Source organism: Micropterus dolomieu, linkage group LG22 (genome assembly GCF_021292245.1).
Source record: "Micropterus dolomieu isolate WLL.071019.BEF.003 ecotype Adirondacks linkage group LG22, ASM2129224v1, whole genome shotgun sequence".
NCBI lineage: Eukaryota > Metazoa > Chordata > Actinopteri > Centrarchiformes > Centrarchidae > Micropterus > Micropterus dolomieu.
The window spans coordinates 19,554,651-19,565,242 of NC_060171.1; the positions used below are offsets into that span (position 1 = coordinate 19,554,651).

The window sequence follows — 10,592 nt, forward strand, 5'->3', positions numbered from 1 at the left end:
TCATTTCGCCTTTCTCTTGATCTGCTCCTCATTTCCATTCTTGAAGTCTCCAACAGATAATATTTATTATAGTTCAACAAAAAAAACAGATGACCAGAACACATGAGGAATAATATCTTTATTTTCACAAGCAAGCCACTACTTTGGTTAAGAAATCCCGTTATTGTATTGCAAATACAATAAGATGATGATCACATCTGTTTAAGGAATATTACAAAAGGTCCAATTACGACTATTTTATAGCATAAATGTTAATCGGACACTTGTATCCTGCTATATAGCGGTATGCATATACTGTCTCCACCTTTGGTTGCATTGCTACTGTCCCTTGCCTGTCGTTTTGCATTAACTTCTAAGTGCTGTGCACTCACATATCTTCCAAAAAGTTTTACCTCTGTGCCTTCACACTTCCATTGTGTAGGGTTTTTATATAGCAATGAATGGTCCCTACAAGAAACACATTTAAATTTGTGTTTGGTGAATTTGCATAGAGAAAGATCTCTGCTGTCCAACAATACACTCGGGTACACTCATGTCCCCTGTGCTGTTTGAGCCCCTTTACCCCTCACCCACACACCTACTGGCTGTATAATGCATCAAAAACATACTTGTATCAAGATTAAATTTTTTGTGAAAACTGACAAGACAGCAGTTTGTTCCAGAGTTCATTTGGTTCCATATTAAAGAGAGATAGCCATTTGCCTTTATTAGGCCACTTTAGATGTAAAAAAAAAACCACATTCATGTAAAGGGTTAAGAGGGTTTCACTGAAAAATATCCATTCACTTCTTTCATAAATCCTCTTCACATCCGGGATTCACATCAGCTCAGTGGAAGTGCTCATGTCTGTGATGGGAGTGTCATCAGGGATCTTGACATCAGTGGGAATGAGGTCGGCGACAAGGTCATTTCCTTTCAGCTCCAAGTTCTTTAGGAGTCCGCTTAGACTTTCTTCGTTGACATCACTCACAAGCTGCTCCAAGTTCCCTGCCTCCTTCACCTCCATCATCTTTTCCGGAGATTCTGATGTTTTCTCAGACTTTTCCGGCTCAAACGTGGAAACCGCAGACATCTCAGCGCTGTCTTGGCATTCCTGAGTCACCGGGATGTCTGAGGGCTCATCAGCATTAACTGAGGCAGGGATGGGAACTGGGGAGGGAGGGGTGTTAATAGGTTGGGGAGTTACATCAGGGACACCCAGGTCGATCAAAGGTGGTGAAGAAAGCACCGGCTCAGGGAGAGGCTCTTGAGTAATCAGGTCTGTCTTCTGCTCCAGGGCCTCAGCTAGGGCAGGTACTGACTCTGAGATGGGCTCAGGGACTGCCTCAAGTTCTGCTTCTGCTGGATTTGAGGTAGGATCTGGTTCGGGAACAGGCTCTGGAGCTGAGTCTGGAGCAAGCACAGCTTCAGCAACAAGTTTTGGGGGAGATGGTTCACTAACTGAGAGCAGAGGCTCAGGTTGGACTGGAGCTGGGGCTTCCTTTGCCACACGCTCTGGTTCAGCATCATTTAGTGGGGCAGCAGGAGCCTCCACCTCTTTACACTCAGCCACACATTCTTCAGGGGGTAAACATGCCACTTGTGTCACTTGCTCCCCCACCACCACATCTAGATTCTCTATTTCAACGGCCTCTGGAGTCTGTGTTATCCCAGAGTCTTCTTCTGCCACCTCTGCAGTCTGCTGTTCAGAGGCAGCAGTTTCATCGCAGTCGACTGAGCCATCTTGCTTTCTGCCTAACTTGTTTCCCATGATGAACCTGTGCAGAAGTTCAAAATGAGGATAAAATTTTAAATAATAAAATGTCAAATGATATTCTTTGGTTACAAAAAGTAAATTCACTCTTTTCTTTAGCTCAGTATTACACAAGATTCTTGTTGCAGGCACTCTGTTAAGATTTTCTTCCAAATTCATGAATATGCAATTGTTGAACATTACAAAAATAACAAAACCTAAAGAGAGACACGGTCTTAAACATGTCAGAGTTAAGTGAATTGCATGAGCAAAAATTAGCCAGTTTGTGTGTTATGGTACATTATGTTCTCTTGTAACCCTTCCCGTGCTGCATGTACAGTATGTCCTAAGAGACAGTGTGGAGATTTGAGCATGTCTATATAGTCAATGCCCAAGGATCATTTAAAGCATTTGCTTGTGTGATTGATTATCTCTTGACTGCTTTGCACAGCATGTCACCTCCACCTTAGTCCATTGGAAATCAATTATGGCCAGGTTTAGACGTGCACTGAAAACATTTACCACTTCACATCACATAACTGCCACTACCCCCTGAAAGAGAATATATAGTTTATGGTTTCCGGTTCTTTTGATTTTCTAATTACGCTTTTCTGTTAAACAACCACACCTTGTCCGAACTGTGCTGTCTCTGTCAGAGACATGGATCCACATACCCGCACGCAGTGTTAATATTCAGCATGACAAAAACATCCAGATTATAATTATAATCAACGCAACTAATACCTCTACTAATTGCCATTTACTGCTGGTCTAAGCAAAACGAACAAAGAAGCCCCTTGCAGACGACCCCGCCTCCCTCTCGCGCTGGACAAACTTTAATCTATCCAAAGTGTCGACAACGGTAAAAAAAAAAAAAAAAAAATAGCTGGGGTCGTAACGTGCAGTTAAAACAGATAGCCGTCACCAACCTTTTGAAACTTTTCGCGTTGGATTTAAAAGAGATAAAGTCGCAGATGATCTCTCACTCTTGACTTGAAGAAGTCCGCACGTCAGACTGACTGTTGAAGCCAAGTAGTCCTCTGGTTGAGTCCCTCAGACGCAGTTGCGCACCGTGCGCGCCCACGGTCTATGCGCGTGCCGTGCGAACCACCGATCCTGCACTTCCTGGGCCAGACTGATTTTGATCGCTTAACTAATCGTAAGTAAACAGCGCAAAATTAAACTACACGTTTATCTTTACTCAATCAAAACTTAATATTCAGCTATGAATCAGTATTTCATCAAACCAGGTTCACCTGTCATGTGTGTAAATGATCAGCACTGGGTCATGTTTCTAAATTATCACTAGAAGTTTCAAAATGATCACAATTAGCGCTTCTTAAACTGTATTATAATGGAAGCTAGTGATTTCAGTGTTGACAAGTCCATTTTACTTAAATGTGATGCGATCATAATGGGTAAACATGCTGATCAGCTGACCTACTGTGGGTTGAATAGGTGACACATTTATTGCTGTAGCAAGTGCTAGTGCCTGTTTTGCTGAGCCATTTATAACCACTCCCATTCAGGGCTTATTTATGAAGATCACTTAGACAATAATAAAGTGAGTTCATTAAGAAATATTGAATTTATAGGCATTTTTAAATGCATCTCTTCTGTTTGTACAGAAAGTCTTCTTAAGATTTATTTCCCAAATGATTAAGTGTTTGTATTGATTTCTGTCAACATGAATATTAAATCTGCAGGTCAGGGGTCATGAGGCCTAAGTCAGCTTCAGTCATGGCTGTTCTTTCTGTGAAGAGAACCACGGGGCGCTCTTTTTGGATTTCGGTGTTTCTCCTGCTTATCTTCACTCAGATGTTAACCTCCCTGGTGCTCTATTCTGGTGTGTTCATTCTCTCCAACGAAGCCCTCATCAGCCCCTTTAGCTTTTGTCTAAAACATGGTCAACATGGTGAACCCTCCTGCAACAGGTGGTACAGGAGCCCTGTCAACGGAGCTGAATCCAAGATAAAAATTTACTTCCTCACAACAGTGGTTACTCTGGGTTTGTACATTCCAGTGGTGCTTGTGGCCTTTGCCCTGCTGGCCATGCTGTTAGCAGCTTACGCCAAAGACAGAGCAGCCCTCTGGTTTAGCATGGCCTGCCAGACTGCATCAAGCCTACTCATCCTGACTGGCATTGTTAGTTTTTTGCTACTCAATCAGTCGTATGCGAGCTGGCAACACATGACCCTCTGGTTCTATATCTGTGTGGCTGTGCAGGTTGAGCTGGTTATCGTAACTGCACTGACCCATGTTACGGGAAGGAGGCTAACCTCTGACTGGAAATAGATGGGTCCAAATAAAAACACATCCTCGCCTTTTTAACGGAAGGGACGTTTGATTGGTGAGCTTCAGGACAGTGGTTGATTAAAGTTTATAATCAAATTTCAAATGTATTTTTTTGTTACATGTTCTTTATGTTTTCACTAAACAGTGGTCAAATCTTTGGTTTGAGGCAAATGCTGACGAGGCCTAATGACAGATTTTCTGATAAACTGTACCCATTATTTGTTAAATCAACTGGAACATACTGTGATTGCTTTTGCATGACGTAACAGTGTTTTTGAATTGTAGACCAACTGGTTTGAGAAGCTGACATCAGTGTGTAAATAAAAAAACAGGAATAGCTGGTGTATAGGTGCTAAAGACAATGACACTGTGTAAAAAGGTGGTAGACCAATAGCGTTAATGCTGACACTTGCTTTTTTGATACTGCTTGTTCAAGAAAAACAGCTACTTCCTCATTTATTAAAGTGGGGGGAAAATACAATATCTATAGTGGACATACATTCAGAATTAAACATAAGAGTATGCTCTGTCATCTTAAATCTGTGGTGTCATCAAGAGAAAACCTGGAGCAGCTTCGCTGACTGATTCCTCTAAGGACATTATGATTAAAGAGGCCACAGGTACAGTTACACTATAGTGCTCAGTAAATCAGAAGAAACTCTGTGTCGAATGTTCAGTCCTCTGCTCGTGGAAACGTGGGCTTTCCTACACATGGGCTTGAATTTAAGGTCTTCTGTACAGTAGGGTTGGTGGCTAGTCTACAGGGCATTTCAAGTGTGGTGATGTACTGTAACATGAGCATCAGTTTCAGATTTCAGCTCTGTTACTTACATCAAAAGGGTTTTGGATAAACTTTCAGGAAAATTCCATCTAAACTTTACAAAATACCATGTTATCTGTGTTTTGGGGAATTCCCATTAATTTGTGGTAATTCAGTGTAACAGGACAGTGGAAAGTAAAAGATGCAGCAGCTCCATTAACATTGAATGGACCTCAGACGGAAACTGCACTGTAAGATTGGGTTTTAGATCATAGATCAGCGGTCATTAAAGGCATATACTGGCATTTACTCATTCTGGTGTGAAAACTTATTATTATTGGTGTAAGTCTTTTCATCAACTGTCTATGGAGCCGTGCTAAAGTTTACATATCAGTGACATCAATTAAAGCATCAGTTCTCTAATTTGCAGCTTTATAGAGGAACTTTTGGCCTCCAAAAGTATGGACTGGAAGGTCTGAGGAATTTGTGATTTGGGTGGCATTCCCCTTTTAAGAGAATTTTTTCCATTTTAGTGCAAAAACTGAACAAGGCTTAGCGCACTTATAAGGTGACATTCAATAAAATGTTCATCATCAGGTGAAAAAAATTTCTCGCACAAGCCGCAAGGCATCATCCTCCTCCGCTGCATCTGCTGGCGTCTGTGAGCACTCCTCTTTTTTGTCAGCCATTTCATTGTTCATGAAACCGGTGTGATCCTGCACTGGTCCTGACCTCTGACCCTCAGGTCGCTGATGCTGCGGGCTCTTGGTGTACGGCACCGTTTCCACCTCTGTAATGTCCAAGTCTGTTTCTGAGATGTACGTTGTCCCCTGGGCATCACCGCAGTCTGAGGACTCCTCCTCTGAAATCACCGGCTTTGCTATCATCTCTGGAGAAGCAGGATTCTCCCTCATCTTCACAGTTGTGTCTACTGCCTTGTCTTTAGCCTGTTTGGGGAGGGGGTTACACAATTATTCAGGAAATATCCTGCATTTTACAAAAACTTGTGAGATAAGATTTGAAAAGTGTTTTGTTTTTTAAACATTTGTGTAAGTAAGCTGAGAGGCACACACTGCTGCAGGTAAAAGAGGACAAAAAGTAAAAGTAACTGAACTATAATCCAAACATATTTGATTATCACATGATTATTTTAATTTACATTTTTGGATATTTTTATTTAACATTTTTTTTAACAATATTAACATGTTTTTTTATTTAATTTATAAATGGCTATCAATAACTGGGTCTTTATACCAAGGCAAATTCCTCGTATGTGAAAATGTATATGGCAATAAACCCGATTCTGATGCTAATTTTATTTTTCCAGTATAAAAACCATTTCAACCGTTAACAAAGGGAAAGAGCGCCACCTTTTGGTGAGTCAGGAGAACCACGTCCTCGCAGGCACCGCTGGTAAGATATGAAACAGCAGCTTCTACCAGCTCCTTCTCGTTCATACAGTAGAAAGCAGCTCTGAAAAAATTGCGTATATGTTAGTCAAAACGAGCTAAGGAAGAAGAAACATAAAACCGAGAGTCTGTCTTGTTTTTTTCCCCACGCCACCTAACGTTACCTTGCAGTTTTCCGTTTCCCCCTTCTCTTCAGCGGCTCCTTCTCTTTCTGCTCCTTCTTCTTCGCCATCCACGACGGCAGCGCCCGGTGCCTTTCCGACATGTTGGCTCTGTGTTATGAAACTTTACAATATTTGAATATCTGCACAAAGGTTACCGAGGTTTCATTCAGTATCAAAGACGAACGTGGGTTTGCATTTTGGTGAAGTCACGTGACCGCGCTGACTGACTCTTTAGCGCCCCTTAGTAGACAAATAGCTAAATGCACCAAGAGATGAAACACTTCTTCCAAAATATTAGCAAAAAGCTCTATTTTTGACATTAAACGAATGTACTGTCCTACTGATTCAGACAGTCCATTAGGTAAAGCTCTTCAGATTATTTAAAAATCCCGCCTTAAAACAGATATTACATTGTTATTTATATGGTTTGTTTAACCTATAATGTAATGTGTTTTGTATGTAAATGGATCTGCAAACTAGTAACTAAAGCACTAAAAAAAGTGATGTTAAAGGTGCAAATGCTTCTTAAATGTAGAGCAGTCGAGGTTGTATAAAGTGTGAATACTCTGAACCCAAAGATTGTGATATACATAAATAAAAAAAATATATTAAGTTACCACCACTCACATTTTGCCACACCCAGCTGTATTTAAACATTTACACTTGATTGTATGACATAGCAGATTGATAGTTTTATAGGTTTAAATTGGGTTGATTTTGAGACTTGGGCTCATTGACATTTTGTCTTTTGAGTATGTGTTGAGAGATTCTTTTTGTGTTGTTTTGCAAAGCTGCAGAACAGACAGAGAGTCCAAAGCAAATTTCCCTTCTGGGACAATAAAGTATCTTAAGTTATCTTATTTTATTGAAATGAGTTTGGTTTGAATGGGTCTACAGGTGTGAATCAGAAATGTACCACTTTTGCTGAAATCACATTCTGTGATTTTACTATTGTAGTGGCACATGCCCAATACTTGTCGTATTCACATTACTGCTAATGTTCCTTGTATCCTTATTTAATGTACTCTAGCTAATATATCATTTATTTATTGTTAAAAAATAGTAGTACAGTGAAAGATTCAACTATAATTTCCAAATCTCTCTCTCTCTATCTTTCTCTCTCTCCCCTCATTCACGTCCATCTCCTACAATTGTACAGCACTTACATAAACACAGACAGACCCTGTACAGTTGGTCATTGTTGGAATTAATCAGCATTGCAGTAGTGTGCTGTGTAATTAAAGCTGCGTTGCAGTGTCTGCTCATTCAAATTCACTTCTCTCACCGTGGCCTTTCTGTTGTCCCAGCTCATCCACATTTGCTGTTACTTATGGTTGTTTTAAGTATTCCACATTAAGAATAGTATTTCTTGCTTCTCCCTCACATATTTTTATTGGCATATTGAGTCTCATGCCAGTAACATAAAACAACATTTCCTTAAAAGTTTAAATTAGATCAGTTTCATCATCAACTCTGTTCATATGTTTAACTCCCATCTTAGATTTGGTCAGATAATAATAGCTGTTTGATTAATGTTTTTTATTTATTTTTGAACTGCATGTGTGGACAACACTAGCCACATGTGGACAGAAGATAATCCCTGCTAGTCTAATCGCATGACTCATTATTTTCTCACTTTCCACTCTTTTCTCCTCTTTTATCATCCTCTTTCAATCTCTGATGTTCGAAACAGCCTTGTGTCAGATTCTCACCTTCTGTCACTTTGGAGCCAAAGCTGCCTTCTTTCACTCAGGCCTTTTAATTATGTCTGTAAAGCCCCTTCCTACAAGTGCTTAGGCCTTGATTGCAAAGACCAGCTTTGTATATTTGACTAAATTAAAAAGTGGGGGGAAAGGGAGGAAAAAAACCTCAAGGCATAGAGCATGTTAACAGCCAGATGCACACACAAAGTCACTTTCCCTAAAGCTCTCAAGTTCAGCGCATTTTAGGAATGACATGTAATCAGAGGGCTGAACTGGTATCAAATGAAAACAAATCCTCATCTATAACCACAATATTATTATTGTTTACAACAGATGTCAACAGAGGCACGTTAAAAAAAATGACTGTTACTGACCTACATTTCTATAGTTGATAATTATTAGACCTCGAGTGTTTCTAGTTAAACACAAACCACACGAGGTCTAATAATTACCAAATTCTCATAACTGCATCCCATCCATTAACAATTGTTTGTTTACTATTCACTTTTTATTCATTTATCATCATCATTAACTTATTATCATTGTTGAAATTATTTAAGAAATTGTAAAACAAAACAAAGATATTTAAACATAAAAAACCTAAAGGCATTGAACTCATCCTCCTCCGGGCTTGCTGCCACATCCACAGATCAGGCCGTGCTAAGAAGATTTCTTTGCTAAAGGAGTAAAGCTTGTCACTGCTTTACTTGCAGCTGAATTTGTGGGTCAGACATGGCCAAAATGTCATGAGGGCATCAGCGCTGTGGTTTTGTTTAACACTGGTCTGATGTTGCTGTCTGGTTCAGAATCAATATTTTAATGAGCCGCATTTTTATGATATTTAGAGTTGCAAAACAAGCTGATCCGTAATTACACTATACAGACATTTTGAACAGAGTTTTGTTTGATATAAAGATGAAGTTGAATTGGACATCAACGACTCGATCAGGAAGTAATTTCCACCTAATCTAATCTATATCTCCTCTCGTTTCCACAGCCTCCTCTTCAAATGTTCTTATTCTCAGGGCCTTAAATGGTGAGAACCAGACTAATCTTCTAGTTGTCTTCCTGGGCTTAACCCTGCTTTGAGTAAGGGTCATTTCCATTGGCCATCTGTCCAAGAAACGCTTGTTGTGATTGGGCATATGGCATAAGAGAGAGCAAGATTTAAGAAGAGCAGAATGTTTAAATTGAATGTAGATATGCCACGGTTCACATTGTCTGTCGGGAGACACATAATATCGTTTCATTATGTAACCCAGGATCGTATTAGTGCGTGTGAGCACATTTACTAATGTGCAGATGTATGTTCACAGATGTAGGCTTTGGTATAGCTTAACTTAACTCTTTCTTGTATTGCAACACTCGGTTTTACATTGTAAGGGGTCTTTCAGCTCCCACTTGGCTTTGATTGTTGCAAAACACACACGAGCCAATTATTCCCAGAATGAAAAACATGTTCAAAGACAACGCAATCTCTCAAGCGCACTCATTCAGTGTGTAAACTGTTTGTTGATGTGCATAGCTGTGTGTGTGATGTATTTCTGTCACATGACTTGGACATGGTCATGCAGTTGTCTACATTAATCTGCAGTATCTTTATTTGTTTCTTTTTACATTATAGGAACATCTTTGCTGATACACTTCCTGTGCATGGGAAATATACGCTCACCTGGATGTTGACCAAAGCTAATGTAAATACAGGTGTAAATTGGTTATGGGTTGAATTATGAGCTATTCTCTATGTCAGCTGGCAACAGAGAAGCAAAATAGACAGACAATGTGACCATTAAAGTAGTTTTTCAGGCTGTATCTGTAATCACAGGAAATAGACTTCATTCTTTGACAATGCGGAAAATGCTTCAGGGAACAAATTCCCACATGACTTATCCTCGATAACAGCAAAACTGTTGTGGTGGCAGCCCGGCTGACGGTGAGTGTCCTGTTTATTTCTCCTTTTTTGCTTGTGATTCTGTTTTCCCCTGTTTTTTTCCTGTACTCTGCCTGCCTCCCTGTGTCTCCTCCCCTGCGGGTGGTCTCTCTCTCTCTCCCTCCGCTCCTGAGCCCAGCCAACGACCCGCACCTGCATCTGCCTGCCACACCTGCCAGCAATCAACCTCATCCCTGCCTGCATATCTCCACTCCATCGCTGCTTGATCGTCGTTGCTCCTTACCCGGTGCCACTTTACCACTCAAGCTCTCACGTATTCTGCGCCATTTCTGTTTCCCTGTGCTTTGTCTCCGCTGTGTCTAACCCTGTCTGTCTGTCTGTCTCCCCTCCAGGTCCACTCACCTCAGTCCTCCACTCCGTCAGCTGGGCTCGCCACCCTGCCCTCTCCACTCAGACCTCTTCCACGGCGTCCTCCTGGCTCCTCCCCGTGCCTCCTCGCTTCCTCGGTCCCCAGGGCCCCGGCTCCCTTGTCTCAGGCTCCTCGGTTCCCCGTGCCCATGTTTCCCCGGCGTCCGCCTCTCCCTCACCTCCACTCCCTCAACCCTGTTTCCCCTTCAATAAAGCCTGTTCTTCCCGAG

At 41.0% G+C, this 10,592-nt stretch overlaps 2 protein-coding genes and 2 long non-coding RNA genes across 4 annotated transcripts; 2 read left to right on the plus strand and 2 right to left on the minus strand.

Moving 5' to 3' along the window:
* Positions 1-103: 103 nt before the first annotated feature.
* LOC123961878 (cell surface glycoprotein 1-like) lies at positions 104-2,817 on the minus strand. The gene is made up of 2 exons (XM_046037650.1): positions 2,662-2,817; positions 104-1,757 (listed from the first exon to the last, which is right to left on the minus strand). Exon 2 carries the CDS (start codon positions 1,748-1,750, stop codon positions 818-820), a length of 933 nt encoding a protein of 310 aa, XP_045893606.1. The 5' UTR covers positions 1,751-1,757; positions 2,662-2,817; the 3' UTR covers positions 104-817.
* LOC123961880 lies at positions 2,683-5,096 on the plus strand. Its single transcript, XR_006822801.1, has 2 exons — positions 2,683-2,891; positions 3,439-5,096. It is a non-coding gene; the product is annotated as an uncharacterized LOC123961880 (long non-coding RNA).
* On the minus strand, positions 4,467-6,594 carry si:ch211-127m7.2. The gene is made up of 3 exons (XM_046037651.1): positions 6,361-6,594; positions 6,158-6,260; positions 4,467-5,734 (listed from the first exon to the last, which is right to left on the minus strand). The coding sequence occupies exons 1-3, from the start codon at positions 6,459-6,461 to the stop codon at positions 5,381-5,383; spliced, it is 558 nt and encodes a 185-aa protein (XP_045893607.1). The 5' UTR covers positions 6,462-6,594; the 3' UTR covers positions 4,467-5,380.
* Positions 6,595-10,180: 3,586 nt separating this feature from the next.
* LOC123961881 lies at positions 10,181-10,592 on the plus strand. Its single transcript, XR_006822802.1, has 2 exons — positions 10,181-10,240; positions 10,347-10,592. It is a non-coding gene; the product is annotated as an uncharacterized LOC123961881 (long non-coding RNA).

Bases quoted from the DNA above. Each gene is read 5' to 3' on its own strand.
- si:ch211-127m7.2 (XM_046037651.1), bottom strand. From the start codon at position 6,461: ATGTCGGAAAGGCACCGGGCGCTGCCGTCGTGGATGGCGAAGAAGAAG. The intron at 6,261-6,360 runs GTAACGTTAGGT...CAATTTTTTCAG, and splicing joins GGGAAACGGAAAACTGCAAG to AGCTGCTTTCTACTGTATGA. The intron at 5,735-6,157 runs GTGGCGCTCTTT...CTCCCCAAACAG, and splicing joins TTCTCCTGACTCACCAAAAG to GCTAAAGACAAGGCAGTAGA.
- LOC123961878 (XM_046037650.1), bottom strand. From the start codon at position 1,750: ATGGGAAACAAGTTAGGCAGAAAGCAAGATGGCTCAGTCGACTGCGAT.